The sequence below is a fragment of the Rattus norvegicus genome, chromosome 4 (assembly GCF_021556685.1).
Source record: "Rattus norvegicus strain SHRSP/BbbUtx chromosome 4, alternate assembly SHRSP_T2T, whole genome shotgun sequence".
Lineage (NCBI taxonomy): Eukaryota > Metazoa > Chordata > Mammalia > Rodentia > Muridae > Rattus > Rattus norvegicus.
The window spans coordinates 66,088,379-66,107,918 of NC_141537.1; the positions used below are offsets into that span (position 1 = coordinate 66,088,379).

Sequence of the window (19,540 nt, forward strand, 5' to 3'; positions counted from 1 at the left end):
AAACTATGGTAAAGAAATAAGCAAATGGCAAAAAAAAAAATAGTGTGAATTGATAATAGTGACAAATAAAATATTGAAAGCCAAGTTTACTTTGTGTAATTTAAGATTCCTTCCTACAGCATCTCACTCTCTTTGCCTTCCCAACTTCCCACATCCTTTTGGGGGCAGGGCAGATGAGGTCTTCATTGCTTTCTCAGTGATTTTAGAATGCATTTTCTATGCACAGTCGACACAAGAGACTGGTGTGTCAGGGTCATGGACTGACTTGACACTTGTATATTCCAGGTAGAAATTGTGCACATTTAATTACTATTTCACTAATAGTCTTGCATAATTCTCCTATCTTGACCACACTTACTTACTCACAGAGATGAGAAATAAATATTTGGCTTTCTCCATTTCAGTAAAAGTCTCTTTGCCTTCCTGTGTCTGCGGGTCACCATCATGGTCTTACACTCAGCAGTGGCTTCCCTACTGAATTCTCCCCCAAGGCAATAGTAGAGACATGTCAATATTTAATATCCTACTTCTGAAATGAAGCCTCAGGTGAAACATTTACCATATTATAGATGATAGGCGATTATATAGATGAGATCTGGTAGAAATGCCTCATTTCCAATTAGCTCATCCCAGTTTTCCACTACCATAACTAGGGATACTTCAGTATAATATGATGAGTGGAGAAAAATATAGGATTCACAAAATTAAATTGAATCTTTAGGATATGAAGATATGTGCATACTAATTTTTATAACCTGAATAATTGGTCCTTGTTTGCTTCCAAATGGATTTTTCTAGGGGTTCAAAAGATTATAGACATGGAATTTTGTGCAAGAGAGAGAGAGGAAGGATTGTAGGAGCCAGAAGGGTCCAGGACACCACAAGAAAACCCACAGAATCAATTAACCTGGGACAACAGGGGCTCACAGAGACTGAGCTGACAACCAGGGAGCCTGCATGGGACTGACCTCGTTCCTCTGCATATATGTTACAGTTGTGTAGCTTGGTGCTCTTGTAGGACTCCTAACATTGGGAGCAGAGGCTGTCCCTCACTCTTTTGCCTCCTTTTGGGACCGTTTTCCTCCTACTGAGTTGCCTTGGCCAGCCTTAAAATGGGGGGAGGTGGCTATTTTCACTGAAACCGATATGCCATGCTCAGTTGATATCCATGGGAGGCCTTCACTTTTATGCACGGAAAAAAGGAGGAGTGTATGGGAGTGGAAGGTGAAGGGGGACTTGGAGCAGATGAGGGAGGGGAAACTTTGGTTAGAATATAATATGTAAGAGAAGAATAAATATATTTTAAAAAGTTATAGACCGATGAAATGAAGTATTATGGGCTACATGTGTTACCCTAAATCTATGCTAAAAATCCTAATCTGTATACCTCTTGGCGTCAATATATCTGGAGACTGAGACTGAAAGATAAATTCAATTAAAATGTGGCCTGAATCTGGTGACTTGTTTTGTTATAAGAGACAATAAAAGCACAGTGAGAACAAAGAAGGACAGCATCCATCTACAAGCCAAATGGAGAGGTGTCAGAAGACACCAATCTACAAAGACCTCGCTCTCTTAAGTCTAGCCTCAAGAAACATGAAGTAATGTATGTATGTTGTTTAAGGTACTGAGTCTGGAATGCTTTGTTACAGCAACTCTAGCAAACTAATACACCACTGAATTAGTGTCAGACCACCTAATGTATGTATATCCTTAAGACCTGCTATAGAAGGTGAATATATATGCTTCTTGACTTTTTTTCACTTGTCTTACAGAAGAAAATTTATTGTAAACGTATCTAATTGGTATTGTGAACAAGAAAGTCTGGTGCTGGAAAGTTGAATCAGCAGACAAAGTGCTTGTTGCAAGAGTACAAGGACTTGAGCTTGGATGAGCCTTGCAAGGGTGGGCTCTGCCCTGTGTGTCTGTAGCCCCAACATAGGTAATGAGGGAGAGACAGGAAACGTAGACGTTCACTGACCAGCCAGCCTAGCCTAACTGGTGATGCTGACCCAGTGAGAGATCCTGTCTCAACAGCAAGGTAGAGAAGTTAATGAAAAAGACACCTAACCCCAACCCCCATCTATTACATGCACACATACACATGCATGTATACACATATGCATGTGCATGCATACACACATTAAAATAAAAAGAAGCATACAGAAGGGGAGAATAAGAACTACTGCATGTTCTCTGTCATATGTAGAATTCAGATCTATATATGTAGGCATGTGGTATATGACATGAAAACAAGGGAGACTATTTGAAGGCAGGAGGTGACAAGAAAGAGGTAGGAAAGGTGACAACGGAGAGTAGCAGAAGGTGGAATAAGTCAATCACAGTGCTACGTGTGTGAAAACATCACAGTCAAATCTATTCCTTCATACTTAACTCTCAACATTAACACTAGAAAATGTCAGGTTTTGTGTGTGATGATAGTTACACAAACACACGACATTATTCTAGTTCAGCCATCTCCATGCTGGCACTCTTGATTCAGAGCAGATGAGACTCCAGTACCCATCTGTAGCACAGTGAAGACTAGACCTTAATCGCTCTCCCTGAATCTTTCACATTCTCTTGACAGCACCCTTCACAGATACTGAATTTATTATTCCTGTGTGTCTGGATGAAAGTCTGCAAAATAGGAGCTTTTATTTTTTTTTCAGAATGAAAATAAGTTTAGATTGTCTCATAAGAGTGAATGTTATGAATACTTTAATATGTGTTCTGTGTGTCGAAGCAGTAGGACCCCAGGAACACTTTTGCCTTCTTCCAGCCTTTGGATGTCTGATGAGCTTTTCTGTGAATAATGCTTACTCTTCTAGAAAAAGTCTTTGTTTATTCTCTTTCCTTTCGCTGCTTCTGTGTCCTGAACACCAGCCAGTCCACTTTGATTTCCCCATAGGCCCCCGCCAGCTTCGCATCAGTGCAGAGCTGAGTGGAACTGCTGGGAATATGGATGAGTCCCTCCTGACAGCACTTGTTACCAGGACAGCTGTGCCTCACATCCTCGACAGGCAACAGAGCCTACTCAGATCTCAAAGCAGAGCAGAGACGATCTGGTCTTGCCTTGGAGGCCACTGGTTTGGTGGGGTGGCTTGATCTACCATTCCTTATTGTAGGCCTCCAGTTGGATAAATACAATACTAAAAGTGGTCATTTGGCTTCAATGCAATTACTATGCAAAGAGAAACTTTAAGCCAGGAATAGTCTAACAGGACTCAATCATAAATGGTTCCAAATATATTTATGTGCCTGACTGTTTTGAATTATAACAAAACAAGAACAAAAAAGCCCACCCAGATTGTTGATTTTATTTTTTATAAATTTTATATTTCAAAAAATTCTTCTAGGAGTTGTTGGTGTGGAAATCTCAACTTTTGTTTCAAGCTTAGCCACTCACTGAGAGGGTAAACTTAAAACAAATTGTAACTCTGAGACTGTAAAATATGGTAAAACATCTTTGAGCTGCTGTGAGGACAAAGAAAGACAAGACATGCCAATGAATTAGTCTGTCATATAGCAATTATCCAATGAATTAAACTACTTTTATGATATTCAAGAAGCGACGATAAGATACAGTGCTCACAAGAATGAATTCTTGATTCAGAAATTAGAAGGAAGAAATAAAAAAACCTTCAAGGGAGGAAAATCCCAGGATCCTCAGCGCAGTAAGTTTTTACTGTGAACACTGTCCTATTATGCTGCCTTCCTTAATACTAATTATTATATCATGTTCTGTGTGCACTGCTAATGAGCCTCCCAAGTGTGGAATTTATCCAGGGAGATGAAGGCAGACATAGAGTGGAGTAAACACTACAAATATTTATAGTTGCTTGTTCTTAGGTCTCCCTTTGCAAGTAGGACCAAAATTTCTTGAGTAAGGACAAGATCTAAACACTCAAGAGACTTCTTCCTGGCGAGCTTTGAGCAGTGGTGTCTCAGCAGAGACTGGAAGTTGGTTCATGAACAGCATGCCTATGTGAGCCAGGCCAAGACAGTATAGCTGGATAAATCCTCCATTTTTTCATGCAATCACTGTGGTCAAGCCCCATTCATCCATCTCCTGAAGTCAGGAAGATTGGCTTGACTGGTGCAGAGCACATGGATGAGGTGTGCAGCAAAGATCAGGGGCAAAAGTCTAGGCAGAAGGATTTTTGTGAAGGCTGGTAAAGATTTAGGATATGTCTGGAATCTGTATTGAATATACACATGGAAGGGTCATTACACATGGAAGGGACATTTGCAATACAAGAGATCTAGACTGCCACATATGCAATTCCTCAGCTCTGCTTGGGATGATGGGATCCAGTTCTAAGTACCTAACATCCCTAAAGCTTTGGCTCCCATATCTGTACAACTGGAAGTTGCAGGATATACTTTAGGACTGTGTGTCTCTTCAGTGGCAAGTACACTATGAGCTATGAACTGCATGAGTAACTTATAGCTATTGCTAATACTACAATTACCACAGATCTTCTTACATCAGAAATTTTGAGGTAAAAACCCACCTTAAAGTTGTCTATGGTGGTGCACCACCATGCAATGCTACCATTAAGGAGGGGAAGGCAAGAGGATTGTGAACTCAGGGGCAAACTGAGCTAGCTACACAGTGAGTTCTAGGCCAGTATGACCTATGCAGTCATGCTGCTTTAAAATAAATAAATAAATAAATAAATAAATAAATAAATAAATAAATAAATAAATACACACACACACACATAAAATGCCTATATCAACAGAGAACAGAAAAATCATCTCAAAGTTATTGCACTTTTATCAAGTATATCACCTAGGGTCTGCATTTTCATTTTGTCTTTTTAAATATAATATTTTCCCTTTTCTTTTCCAGATTTCACATATGTGTACAATGTATCATTTCATCTTAACAACAAGGCTATCAACATTTGGAAGACAAAGCATTTCAGGTTGACATGAAAGGAACAAAACCAAGTGTTGCACTGGGTATAGTGTTGTAAGTAGTAAATAAAACTATAGGTGCCATGAAAGATTTCATAATCAGAATAGGAAAATGAAAATCTGAGCATGAACTGAACTGAGAAAGGGGGCTTCTCTCTGATCAAGAAGAACTGAAGTCCCACAGTACAATACTGCCTCTTCTGCTGCCCAATGGAAGGACTGTGGTCTTCATCACCTTCCTCTCCAGTCAGCATGTAGGTGGTAGAGGCGACTCTGAGTCATTCTGCATGGACACTTTACACTGTACACTCCCTCCACACTGTTAAAACTCCCAGAGCCTAGGAAGGTCTGTATGCTCAGGGAAGCTATTCCTCTTCCTGCTGGATGACAACATCCCCCTCCAAAAAAATAAATAAGTAAAATGGGAAAAGATGTTGAGGAACTTCTTTTATCTTCAAAAGACCATGCTGAAAAAAAATTCTATTTAGAGCAGAGAGCATGGAGGATGCTGGGAATATCACTTTACTGACCCATTTCCCCATTCACTAGTCAGCTGCCAAAAGCTGCACAGTGTGCACAGCGGAGCCTGGCTTTTAGACAGTGGCTATTCTTTTGATCTATAAAGATGAATCATCAAACCTAAGAGAAAGCTAGGCAGCTGTCCCAGACAGAGCAAGGTGATGGAAAACTTTTAGAAAGAACTGGAAGCTGGAAGCTGGGGGAGGGAGGCGAGAAAAGTAGAGAAATTTAAAAAGACCCTGGCAGCAGATTGTGGTTTGTAGCAGAGCTGGCAGACCCACTTCCATTCATCTCCTCGACCACCTGCAGGATAGACATCTGACTTTATAGTTCCACCATGGAGCATCCCTGTAACGTTTTGGACGAGCCCATAATGCCAGACAAACTCAAAAGCCAGTGCCTACCCTGCCACCTAAGCAAGGTCTAAATGAACTTCAAGAAACTACTAATGCATCTCATTTAAAAGCAACAACAGGAAATGGCTATCTATGGCATAATTCAAGTGGTCTAGAATGATAATCAATGTCATTTACAGTCCACACACAAGACTCACAGCTTCCTGGAATTCTCACACAAGCTCCAGTCCCAGCCCCATCATGCCTGTGCTGGCTAAAGGATCATGTCTGTTTCCTGGCTTCACCGTTCACAAAGATGAGGCAAACAGGAGGACCGCCATCCCTCCCAGAACCCGTGCTTGTCCAGCTCATTTTCTAATTTCTCAATGATCCAATCATTTAAGGAGATCCTTGAGAAAAGAGACTCAGAAAAATCTGAGCTCTTTGCTGTGGTTCTTTCTACAAAGCCATCTGCCTGGGGGAACTTGATCTCCATTTTTTTTCACTGTTAATACGGCTCAATTCACCCCAGGAGAGAAAAATCAATGATTGTTTCAAGAAGGAGAGACTTAACTCTGTTGCAAATATATCCATTGTCTTGGGTAGAACCTCTCCAGGCGGTGCTGTCTCCATGAAATGGCAACAATACCTTCTCTATCCAGAGAACGATGCTAGACTCCAGCACACTGTGACACTCGTGCCCACTCTGAACGATCAGCCCACGAAATACTAATCCAAGACTCTTGCAGCACATCATTCTTTGTTTATAGTTATAAGCTGAACAGCCAACTCTATTTCCCAGAATCCCTTGCAGCAAGATTCTGATTTAGGCCTAATATGTATCAAGCAGGTGTGTTTAAATGAGATATGGAGGTATACATGAGTAACTCATGACCAAATTAGAAGATACTGGCTATTCCACAAAAAAGGAGGCAGAAGGGTCTGGTTTGGTGAGAGAGCTGTGAAGGAGCTTTCAGGCTCGGAGTCATTGCATTGTACGCCCTGAGAAGGGGTTAATTTTAGCAGAAGGCTTTTGCTACAACAACACCATGTGGGGTGGTTAGATATTTTCATTGGGTCTGTTGCCTTTGGCTGCATTGTTACTGGCCTTGCATTATCTAAGCCAGATCCATGGTCTCCTGGAGAGTCTTTGAACTATATAATACCCTTGAAAAATCTCCCTTCTGCTTAGCCAACTGGTGTGGATCTTGAAGCACCTAAATTCACTGGCAGGTACATGGTTTTCCTGATTAAATTAAGCTTCATTAATTAAAATGGTTTTCTTTCCTAAATCTCCAATACATTCATTCCCTGAGTCATCCTTGCAAGGCTGGTAATAATTAGTCAAGTTCCGGTTATTTCTGTAGGTCCTCAGAGCAACACTGCCTGGATGGAGCCCCAGGAAAATGATACCCATTTTATATACCATTTACACCCCCTTGTTGCTCTTCCTCTGGATATGCCATAATGAAGTTCTCCTTGGGTTAAGTGAGTTCCCCACATGCATGCGGGAATCCTTAAATAAGAAGATTCAAGAAGATACCCTGTGTCATTGAGATTGTGGGCTGAGCCTGAAGGACGGGATTTGTATAATGTTGACAGAGCAGCAGCAAGCATCCTTTCTCCATTTTAAGAGACTGGGTTGCCAGAATGAACTAGAATGAATTTTGATGCAATTGTTGCCTGAATGCGATAATTAGCAGTTTTGCAACTGTTTAGATGGAAGATATTCTAGGTCCCTTTCTTTTCTGATCATATAGTCTAAACTTTTATCTTGTTAGCAATGGTCGAGTCTCAAAGATAGTGTCCAGTTTTTCCTTACTTAATAGTGAGTGCTCAAAGTCCTATCAACAACCATGTTCCATTTTGAAATTTAATTACATAGTCTTCACATTAACCCAAGAGAATTTTATGAACCAAACGCTAAGGAAGTAATAAAAGAGATCTCTAAACAAAGAAATGAAAACAAGACCAAACAGACTTTAGTCTTGTTTGATGGAATAGCAAATGCTGGAGGAGATGGGACTGAGGCTATAATCCCAGAGGCTCAAATATTTGAAATTATTTGAACTAATTAAACGTGTTTTAATGATCACCAGTTTTCCACAAAACCATATCATCTTATGCCATTTATTTTGAAAAGTGTGAAAATTATTAAAAAGTCCCTTTCAAGCTTTGTGTAGTGGCAGGATGAGGCCAATGAGGTTTATCCAAGGTGGAATTGTTGCTAATTGAAAAAGAAATCCTATGAAAAAAGAAAATGAGATGTGTCCAGAAGACAAACAAGAACAAAACTAGGAACTCCAGCTCTGTTGTTAGACCCCAGACACGATGGCCATGGCTGAGCCCTCAAAATTTTTTGCTATATTCATTTGTTACATGGAGGATAGATCAGATAATAGGCAACTTCTCAGAAGCTCCTCTGCCACTTAATGAGTGTAGACAGAAAACCGAAATACCTCAAATGATAAAAGTTTCATGAGTTGACAAGATGGGAAGTGGCATGGTGCACCTAAAGAAGCAAGAACAAGGACAGCATCTCCCATATCATCTGGAGATGACCCAAGAGTCCGGTCTGTGGTTTACAAGCTATGGAGTCTCTGGCACAGTCAATGAACCTCTCTGAGCATGTGCATTCTCATAGAACTTAGGATAAGTAAATGCTATTACTCAGAGTTTCTTCGAGATTCCAATTAAATGAGGAAGGGGCTCCTATCTGAGTCCCCAGTTAAAACTAGTGAGTTCTTACTGCTCTCTGCCCTCTGTCCAGACGGAAGTTAAATAAGAGAAAGGACTGATGACTTATGCTTTGTTGAGTGAAGGAAGACAGTCATTTATATTATGCCATTTTAGAAAGTGCTTTGGTAAAGAAATATTGATATTTCCACAACACTCTGGTGGGCTTCATGAGCAGAGCCTTCTCTACTTTAGCATTTATTTCCCACATGGATATTTATTAACCATCTACTATGTACACTTCTTGCATTGGGCACTAGTGATGAACAGATAAACAGAATAGGCCAGGCCCTGATTCCCCTGACACTCTTCCTATACCTGATGTCTTCCAGAACTCTTATAAATAATGTCTGTATGTGGAGAGGACAGATATTTTCTCCCATTCAGTCCACTGGCATGGGGATTTACAATGCTTGCTCTCTCTTAGATAAAACAAAAATTAAACTTCAGAGCTGAGCTCATATTACTATGATTTCAGTAATGCATGGGCAGGGTAAAAAGGGGAGTATAAATGTAGAGCTTGCCAAATCTTGACTCTGTTATTACTGAGAGATACACCACTGGGAAAGGACATTAACCAGTGTCTGTCTGTTTCTTGTCTAATAAAGCTGCACGGGACCTTATGAGATGGTACCAGTACAGGGCCTAGATCAATGTGCATGAGGGAAAACAATCATGATAATGACCATGGATGGTCTGACTTGATAGCATCGCTTTTCCACCATCTTAAGAAAATGAGCTCTCGCAAGACTCAAGATACAGAAAAGGTAGCTGCAGTATCAATGGATCGTTATTTGGGAAAGAGTATGAAAAGAAATAATTCCCAAGTGTCACTGGTTGCATTTTATTTAAACAAAGAAAATCACATCAAAGAATATGTTTGTGTATCTCATTTTTAAAAAAATCTCCAGTCTGACCCATCTCCCCAGCTCCTCTAATACAGTAACATTTATTCTTTGTACAGACTATGTAGTGCCAAAATGACATTTATGAAATCTTTTAGTGTTTTAGATGGGAAAGATTGATTACTTTTAACAAGGACCTATTAGGGCAAGGAGAAGTTTCTCTCTGGATGGCCTATGACCTATCAAATGCCTAAAGAGGAATTCTGGAACGTGAAGTCCACTCAGGCTAATCCATTTTAAATTAGTTACTAGCCTTCATTGTTTAATATGAATAAAACTTATAGAACATCTGTCCACTTGCGATATTTTCACCACCATATTTAAAACCGAATGTTATAAACCCATCGAGTCACTATCACTAGGTTATAAAAATAAGCAAAATATCCAACAGTCCTCCTTCTATTGTGTTTTGGAATATCCATAAGGTTCTTTTCCAGCTGTGATCTATTAAGTTTTTTGACACCTTTTACATTCAACAACCTCACCATTACCTTGGGCTCCTTCTGACTTTTCCTCCTCTTTTACCAATCTACATCGCCTCTCCTCCACTGCCACAGAGATGGTGCGTATATGCATATCATCTCTGGTCAGGGGATTTCATACTAGAACAGGAGTAGTTTTAAATTCTGGCAGTGTAATAACAATTTCTAAGAGTCCTTCATCCTTATAAAACCAGTGGACATCTGGTGGGTCTGATTAAAGTCTGGACAGTGGGAATTTTCTATGTTCCCATGGAAAATTCTAGAACACAGCCCAGGCAGGAGAATCACTATGCTGGAGAACAGAGAACCCCTTACATCCACTCCCTTTCAATTCTCTGTTGGTGCCACTTTGCTTCAATTACTGCTTTGAAACAAGTCAAACTGAAGAGTGAAGATCTGAACTCTTCCATTTCTGAAAATGGCTCCTGGTTTTCAGCTGGTTGTGGCTAGATATATAACACTTAGAAAGTTGGTAGCGCTCCCCAGGAAGGCAGCCAAGATTTCAGATCCAGCATCTGAGGTCCCACTGTACCCAGCCATCCTGAGATTGGATGTGGAAATTTCCATTGCCAACTCCATCAAAAGATGAAACACTTGGCATATGGAAAGAGCCCCCTCTTGTCATCAGTACAAACCACCAGCCATCCTCAGCTTCTGGGGGAGTTCTTTTTCTTATTTTGGCGAAGCACCAGCATTTATCTGAATTTCTCCTTACAATGAATCTGACCGGATGGATTTTCAAGTTTATTTTGAGAGTCAAGAACAAGGAGAGGTCAAGGGGGTATTTTAATTTGGATTTCATTGAAGCTTATGCCATGAATTGTCAAGGGGAGCTACACAAAAAACCACAGCACGGGCAGCTAAGATAATAGGCATGCATTCCCTCACAATTCTAGAGACTGTAAGTCTGAGATCAAAGTGTTGGACTGACCTGGTTTCTCGTGAGACTTCTCTCTGTGGCTGGCACTTCTCCTGTGTCCTCAGATGACCCTCCCTCTATGGGTGTCTGCTTCCTAATCTCCTCTTATAAGAAAATCAACCATATTGGATTTGGACCCACTCCTATGACCTCATTTGAACTTAGTTATCTCTTGAAAGTCCATACTTATAAATATAGTCACATTCTGAGGTACTAGTCAGGGTTAGACTTGAAAAATGGAGATTTGAAAGACAAAGAATTCAGTTCATCATACTCATGAAATGAAAAGATTTACCACCTATGGCTATGTTTGTCTTGCTTCACCATCTCCAGCATAACTGCAGAACCTGGAATTCTGGGAACAAGTTCTCATTTCTCTCTCTCTCTCTCTCTCTCTCTCTCTCTCTCTCTCTCTCTCTCTCTCTGTCTCTCTCTCTCTCTCTCTCAGCATACACACACACACATACATATATATGTATATATATATGTATAGTTTTAGACTTCTATGTTGAATGAGCTTGCAAAGTTGAAATAACTCAAGCATATAAAGGCTCTGAACTAAGTAAAAAAAATGTAAAACTTTCCATCTTATGTAGTGGAGATTAAAAAAAATGTATATTATATTGTTCCTGACTCTGTAAGAATTATATTGTAAATAGTCTGAGAAAGGTTTTCTTCATTATAAATGATGTAAGTTTATTTATCTTGACCCAACTGAAAATTTAGAGTAACACGTTCTTCAAGCAACAGCCACCTTAACTGCCGTGCTTTGCTGAGGCATTTCATTCTTTTCATGTGTTCAGAGAACTCCCACTTGAACTCGGAGACTGTTTCCTGAAAGTGTGCTCAGCCAATGGCTGTTACTCAATTACTGCCCTAAAGCAACTCACTTCACTTTCTCTTCGAGAATCTTTGGGGTTTGCGTGAGCCTGTCAGTCTATTAAAACTGTCAGAAAGACAGCTTCTTACCTTGAGGCTTGGGCTTGGTGAGTTTGCCACAGGGCTTGGAGATGGTGACAGTTTTCTGACAGTCGGCATTGTGCAGAGCTCTCTTCAGACTGCCAGTTCTGGTCTTCAAGGCGGTATTGAGGTCACATTCTCCCCAAGCCTGGAACTGGTATTTGCACTCAGCTAAAAGGCACAATACAAGGAAAGGAAAATCCTTAAGAAAGCTCACTGGGACACAGTTTTGATGTTAAGTGGTTGTATTTAAGCCATTGTACATGAAGTTATAAGAAATAACACAAAGAAATTCCATCCATTCTTCATCCAATTTCCCCTAATTTTGGTATCTTGAATAGCCGTATGTCTAGATATGAAAAAGGATATTCCAAGAGTGTAGTGGGACCTTATCAGTTTTATATGCATGAACTTTTATAGTTCTATCAGCGTGAAGACATATGGACAACACCATCAATACACATGATTGAAGTGTAAGAGGCCCAGACATCACCTTATACGGCCATAGCCTTCTTATGCCTAAATGCCTTACAACATAACTCTCTTCTCCAGCACTTTTCATTCTATAAAGGAAAATGTAAAACTATGTGAAAGTTTGTGACTGGCTACTCTGTTACCCACAAAGTTCAGGAGATGGCGAGTGATCCTCTTGAATTGGAGTACTCATAGTTATGAGTGATGAAAATCAAACTCAGTCTACCACAAGAACAACACATGCTCCTCACAACCGAGCCATCTCTCCAGCTCTGAGAGATGCTATTTCTTTACTTAGCATAAATTTCTGGCAACCAACTTAAGTAGCAGAAATCAGTGGTATGTGCTTTTATACAACGGAATAACATTCTATGATATAGATATATAGATATATAGATTTATTCATTTACCGGGTTCAAGATGCCTAGATTGCTTCTAGCTTTTGGCTAGAATATTTACACAAATGCAAACACTGTAGGTTCATACTCAGGGTTTTAAAAAAAACAAAAACAAAAACAAAAAACATGTTTTATTTTCTCTGAGGGAAAAAATGCTGAAGAAACTGAATGCTAAAGTCAACTAATGTTTAGTTTTATACAAACATCTCTGCCTCTTCACTGACTTTCAGCATCACAATATTTCGGTCCACCATTCTGGTGGACATATAGTAAGTAATACCTCACTGGAGTGTCAGTCTCAGCTTTCTTAATTGGACAGAGAAATTGAATATCTCTCCAAGGATCTATTTGTTACCACATATTCTCCTCAAAAGACATGTCTGTTGATATATCTTACTAACTCTTATTGGATGGTTAAGATTGTTTGTTTGTTTGCTTTGATTCCATATTGATTTTTGAGGCTTTTGTAGATGCTCAAGCATACAAAAATTTTATAAGTGAATCTTAACAGTGCCTTATATTACTTAGTGCCTAATGTATAAGAACATTATGGCCTTTATGGTAGTTATTGCCATTTATACTCCAAGTCATACAGGAAATCAGGTTACATGTAGAATAGGCATTCTCCATCTTCACACACATTTAGGCCATGGTGTGTCCTACATGGCACAAGTGGGGAACTGTGGCCATTATGTTCCATGGTGGCCAAGATAAATACCACAAAGTATGTGATATAAAAAGGAAAGCCATTTGAAATTTTTAGATTGGGATAGGAACACTATTCCATATAGTCATCTATATCAGTGGTTCTCAACCTGTGGGTCTTGACCTCTTTGAGGGTTGAACAACCCTTTCTGAGTGATAACCCAAGACCATCAGAAAACACAGATTTTTGCATTATGATTCATAACAGTAGAAAATTTACAGTTATGAAGTAACAACAAAAATAACTTTATGGTTAAAGGTCACCACAACATAAGGAACTGTCTTAAAGGGATAGGAGATGACTTGTGGGATAAGGGGCTTGTCTCATTCACATGACGGGTCAAAGTTTGGTCCCCAGAGCCTACATAAGAAGCTGAGCAGGTATGGTAACCAACTGCCTGTGAACCCAGTGTTCTGGAAGCAGAGACACGGATGGCCTACTAACTTTACTAGGGCAATCACTGGGCTCCAGATTCAACAAGAGACCAGGCTTCAGAAGCAGAAGGGGAGAGCAACAGAGGAAAGACCCCTCCACACACCAACCTCTGGTGACCACACATGTGTACCTAAACCTATGTGCACTCACAAACATGCATGTGCACATGAAATTAACACTCCCCAACACACAGCACACACATGTATGTAGATCAATAGTTTTCACTCTTCGTTATACTGCCGCCCTTTCATACAGTTCCTTATGTTGTGGTGACCCTCTCCAACCATAAAATTATTTTTGTGGCTTCTTCAAAACTGTAATTTTTCTATGGTTGTGTTTTCTGATGGTTTTAGGCAACCTCTGCGAAAGGAGTAGAGACTGGCAGGTTGAGAGTCACTGACGTAGATGAGTGTATACAGGTAAAGATGAAAAAATGTTGAATAATAGGTTAAGGATGAAGTGTTGATTATTGAATTAAAATTGGAGGTGTTGAGAGAACTTCTCTCAAGTGAACAGACCAAAACAGCATGAAAGTAACTAGAATTAGTGGGGGAAAGGCTATTAGCATTGGCTGTGACAAGGCCTGGTGGAGTCAGTGAGAGACTCTATAAACATATGTGGAGGATGGGAAGAGTAATCACAAGCGACATGAGGAAGGAGGACGAGCACAAGAAGGGGAAGTAGAGAATGAAGTGGGGAATTAGATGGCCTAGGACGAGACCATTACTGGGTGAGTGAGGACCAGTGCAGATTTTATGCTCATATACGCAATGGTGCTTAACAACAATTTTGAATCTGAATGATATCTGGCCAGTTTTATTGGCAGGTAAAGTAAGTTGGATTATGATAAAAAAATTGTGGATGCCAAAGATGTTGCTAATTACCCTACAGTGTATAAGACAAAAAGAAACACACACACACACACACACACACACACACACACTCACACACACACACACAAATCCAGCCCCCAAAATCATTAGTGCTGAATTGGAGAAGCAAGCTGTCTGGTCACCAGAAGTCTACGAAAATATATTTATTTATTTAATTTGATATAAACATTAGCTGGCCTTGGAAAGATTTTGATAGAAATGTTCCAGATGAGACTGACCTCCAAACTGCTTCTTCCAGTTGCAAGGGATCTTACATCTCTGAGTCTTCATGGTTTGTTTGCACTCGGCACCAGTGCGAGTGCCCTCCCGGGTGCCTAGACCACAGTCCCCGCTGGTGGGCACGCACACACTCCATTGCCATTCTCCACAGTCAGATTTTTTCACCTTTTTTTCTGCAAAGAAGGAAACAAAAAGCAATCGCCATCCAGAACTATTCTGAACTCCTAGGCATGATTAAGTCTCGTTCCTCAGCACCTCGATTGTGGAATCTATGATTTTCACCTCTACCTGCATTCTCCCATAAGACAGTGGGTATGTGATAGGCATCTTCTCAATGATCAAATCAATGTATAAATAAGAGAGAGAAAGATAACAAGGGTTTGGGGATAGAACTAAGGCTACTAAATCATGTGTTAGATAGAGATTGTTCAAAGTAACTCACTAATATTTGCTTTTAGAAATAAATTATTTCTGAGTGAACAAGGCATTCTCTCTCTCTCTCTCTCTCTCTCTCTCTCTCTCTCTCTCTCTCTCTCTCTCTCTCTCTCTTCACCTCTTTCTGGACACCATGACATGAGCTGCTCTGTTCATGCTACCACAGCTGTGATGGACTGACATCTCTGAAACCCTGAGGGAAAGAAAGCCTTCTTCCTCTTAAATTCACGCCTCAGGTGTTTGAATGCAGAAACAAACAGCTGAGTAACACCCTCATAGCAGATGGAATTTGAAGACTTGTGTGACTCTGATGGAAACTTTGAGAGTGTGAAATATTATAAAAACAAATATTCCTGTAAAAATAAAAAGGTTCTAAGTAGTTTACGAAAAAGAGGAGCAAGCGTCTATTATAAGTAATAGTTGTCAGACTAGCAGTTTCATCGCAAACAGATGGTCTGGTTTTGTGTGGCAGGTAAAAGGACATAATAGAAATGTGGTCTAGGTCACAGACTAAGGCAGGTCCCAAGCTGCACAGCCAACTCATGAGCAGGCTGCGGCCGGCGTAGTCACTCATCAGCATAACAGGATAACGTAAGACTAGCCTTGCTTAGCATTTCTCTAAATAATTAAAGGGAAGTTAGAAGTGGTGGGAGGGAGGAGGCAGGGAGCTGGTCTGTATAGGTACCATCTAGTCAGGGATACATGGCTACCACCCAGTGAAGCATCTCTCTCTGAATCCACCGCTTACCTGGTTTCTCTTTCTTCCCGGCCTCAGCAGTGTCCACGGCTGCCAGGATGAAAATCAAGGCCAGGAAGGCAGCTGCAAATTTTCGACGTTGCTGCTGGTATTGCTGGGACGACATTTCTGAGGGTGAAGAGAAAGAGAAAAAGGTGATTTCTACTTAAGTCAGGATGAAGATCCACTCCTTGATGAAGCACTCTGTGTGAAGCTTCTGGAACACTAGCTTAAAAAAAAAAAGACGTATCAATCAGTGCAAGCATAATTTTGCTATTGTTTGCTACCAACTGCTAACGGCAATAAGTCACATAGTCTCTAACAATATCGAAGCCATATCAGATGCCATAGATAGTTGTTAGCTATGACGACGGAATTATCAAAGCAAGAGAATTTCGAGGCATAATCTTGAGCAGAACCCTTCAATCAATCTTGCTGCTTGCATCACTTGGTAATAACAGATACAACCATTTTCAGGCGGTCTGGCAGTTCCTAGAAACATTTATGGTATACAGTGGAGGGCAGGGGTTGTCAGAATGGCCATGGTAAATGATGGCCTATGTTAGCATGGGCTGGGCTGACTGGCTTTTCTTTTTAATCTTTAAGTACCTTTGGCAATGAGCAGTATCTCTGATCCATATCTTTTCATGATAACTTCTAACATAGTATTACCATCCCATTATTCATTAAAGTGAAACACAGAAATAGAGCTGGCATGATATGATACTATCAATTTATAAACTGACCTTATTCAAGACCTATTAAATCCTCAGATCTAGGGAACAGTGATTACACTTGCTCAATATATGAAATACTTCTCATCTCACATAAGTCAAAATCCCTAGGCAACACTAGGGAGATCTCTGTTAAACTTAAAAACCTGTGTGATAACCCTCCGTTAAGATGATCTCCTTGCCTAAACATACCCAAGGAATCAGTTGACCGTAGAAACTTGCTTGATAGTCATTTACCTCCATCCGCTGTGTTAATGGTATTTTATAGGTCACATGAAAGTGCAGAAATGATCTTTGGTTATTGTTAATATGTGACATATTTTCCCAAGACTGGCAATAGATTGATTTTATTTTGTAATCTCTTTAGTGAACAATAAGACACTGTGTATGTGTGTGAGTGTGTGTGAGTGTGTGTGTGTGTGTGTGTGTGTGTGTGTGTGTGTGTGATCATGGTTGCTAAGTTCATATTCATTTCCATGGTGTTAGAATTATCACTTATAGAATCATACTCTTTTGCTATCAATGACTGGATTCAATAGTATGAGTAAGCTTTTTTCACCTGAAACTAAAATTAACTAACATGAACCCTGCTTAGTTACTCAGCACCATTTCTATCTCCATTGACCATCTGGTATAGGCAGTTTTGCTCTGCCTAATGCTGGACTCTTACGACAGTCTCACTGAAGTGCTCCTAGCAAATCTGAACTAAGTCCTCATCTCATGACTAGACATAAGAAGCCAGCCTGAACTCACTGATTTGCAAGCGTGTCAGAGTGCTCAGAAATGAGTCCCCTGTGCACCTATATGATGCTCTTTTTCCTATGATATTCAAAAACCATTAACATGATTAGGTGTAACACCAACCAGAAATTATGTTTTCCCCCAAAGGCACCTTTTAGTGCCTAACCACTGCAGTGAAACTTCTGAGAATTCTTAAAAGGCAAATTAACTGTGGTGTCCTTTATGGCTTTTCAACTTTATTTCGAATTAGATTTCACTTTTGTGGATAAAAACTACCTTAAATATAAGGTTATGATGTAGACTATTATGAGAATCTGAAAATTCCCACTGAGAAAGCACAACTCTGGAGAAAACTTTCTGACAAGCCATGGGTGATGATCTTCCTTAGTCTTCATAAGTGTAGCCAGTGATGAAATCAGAAGTCATTCTGACTAAGTCAATATCTTACTACCTAAGCTTTTATGGGAGTGTTAAAAGAGTAAAGGTTTAAAAGAAGAGCAAAAGAAATGAAATGATTAAAATTACCCAAGTCCACCCAAGAGTACTACTTAATGGTAATACCATTTGAGTGCTCTAAACAATACTCAATTAACTTTTGGCACCTTCCTGGTCCATAGATATGTGAGTAATTATGCAGATAGCAGCTTGCATGTGGTACATGCAGAGCTGACTATTTATCATCGGCATCAAATAAAACCAAAAGCTTTCCCTGCACAGAGCTTAACTCTGCTTGTTCTCCAACGTGCTGGGTGCCAGATGACTGCAGAAGGAAAAATAAGTCCCCCTCAGACACACAAAGCAATTAGGGAAGTGGGTAATTACTTTTCACACTGAGAAAAAGAAACAATGAAAGAATAAAACTTACTAAATTGGCCAAGTTCTTTTGAGAAATTTCTTTCTTTCTTACCACCTTCTGCTATCTTTATTATATTTGACCTGACGAACATAATTCACTGTGGCTAACAAATTGAAGGATACCGTAAATGGATGCTGGGACACAGTAATCGACTGTTGAGTTATCTCAGTGAAGCCTGAAACTCACTGACAAATAAAGGAACTAATTGAAGAAAAGCATTCGTTTTTACCTCTTATTCTGAAACAAGGCTGATTAGAATGTGTAAGAGATCCTCTGTACTAAAGCATGATAGTGTAATATAGGATTTTGAGGATGGCAATATCTGGTGTAAATATAGACGAGGTTGCCAGACACTGTCCCTGGTGAATTGTTTATAAAAGGCAGCATAGCATCTGGAGGCAGAACTCTTTATTCAAAATTTAATTTCACCAGTATTTTTTTTCAGATTGTCTTTGAACAAATCAGAATATCACAACCAATTGAACTGGTTTTGATATCAAAATATTGAGAGTAAGTGGTAGGACTGCTAATAAAACAACTGCCAGAGGCACTTCCCATAAAATCCGCAGGACAGACAGAGATAATCCAGATTATTAGGAAGCACGTTACCAACATAGCTTACCTCTACAGCTCTATGGTTTGTACTTAAAGTGTTCTTTATGAATTAGATACTTGGTCCCCAACTCTAGCAAGTAGGGCATTGAGGAAGTGAGTGGACCTTTAGAATAATTCTGCTTTTATCAGTAATTTAATCCATGGATAAATTAAAAGATTGAATAGAGTATTAAGAGACAGTAGAGCTGTAGAAAGTGGAGCCCTGTTGAGGCAGCAGGTCAACAGGTCTTTGAAGGGCATATCTTACCCAGTCCCTTTGTACAACTTCTCTCTGTTTGCCCACCTCTAGGAGATGAACAAACGTGCTTCTGTATTACCTTGGTCCCCAAACAATGCAGTACCCAACATAGATTAAAACATCTGAAGCTGTGAGTCAATACAAATACTTCTTTCTTTAAACTATTTAAACTGCCTTTCACAGTGTTGAAAAGTTTAACACAAAGATGCTCTTTTTAATTGAAAAAAATATTATAAGCATCGAACTTGGTGTTTTTGATATTATATCAAAGCGAAACC

General features: G+C 39.8%; 1 protein-coding gene across 4 annotated transcripts in view; it reads right to left on the minus strand.

Annotated features, from left to right (window-relative positions):
* Window positions 1-19,540, minus strand: part of Ptn (pleiotrophin) — an 81,868-nt gene that overhangs the window by 5,259 nt on the left and 57,069 nt on the right. For all 4 annotated transcript variants that reach the window (XM_087656016.1, NM_017066.3, XM_087656017.1 and 1 more), the window contains 3 exon segments: window positions 16,091-16,207; window positions 14,907-15,080; window positions 11,792-11,953 (listed from right to left, as the gene is read on the minus strand). In XM_087656016.1, coding sequence (XP_087512142.1) covers window positions 11,792-11,953; window positions 14,907-15,080; window positions 16,091-16,205 — 451 coding nt within the window. In that variant the 5' untranslated portion in view covers window positions 16,206-16,207.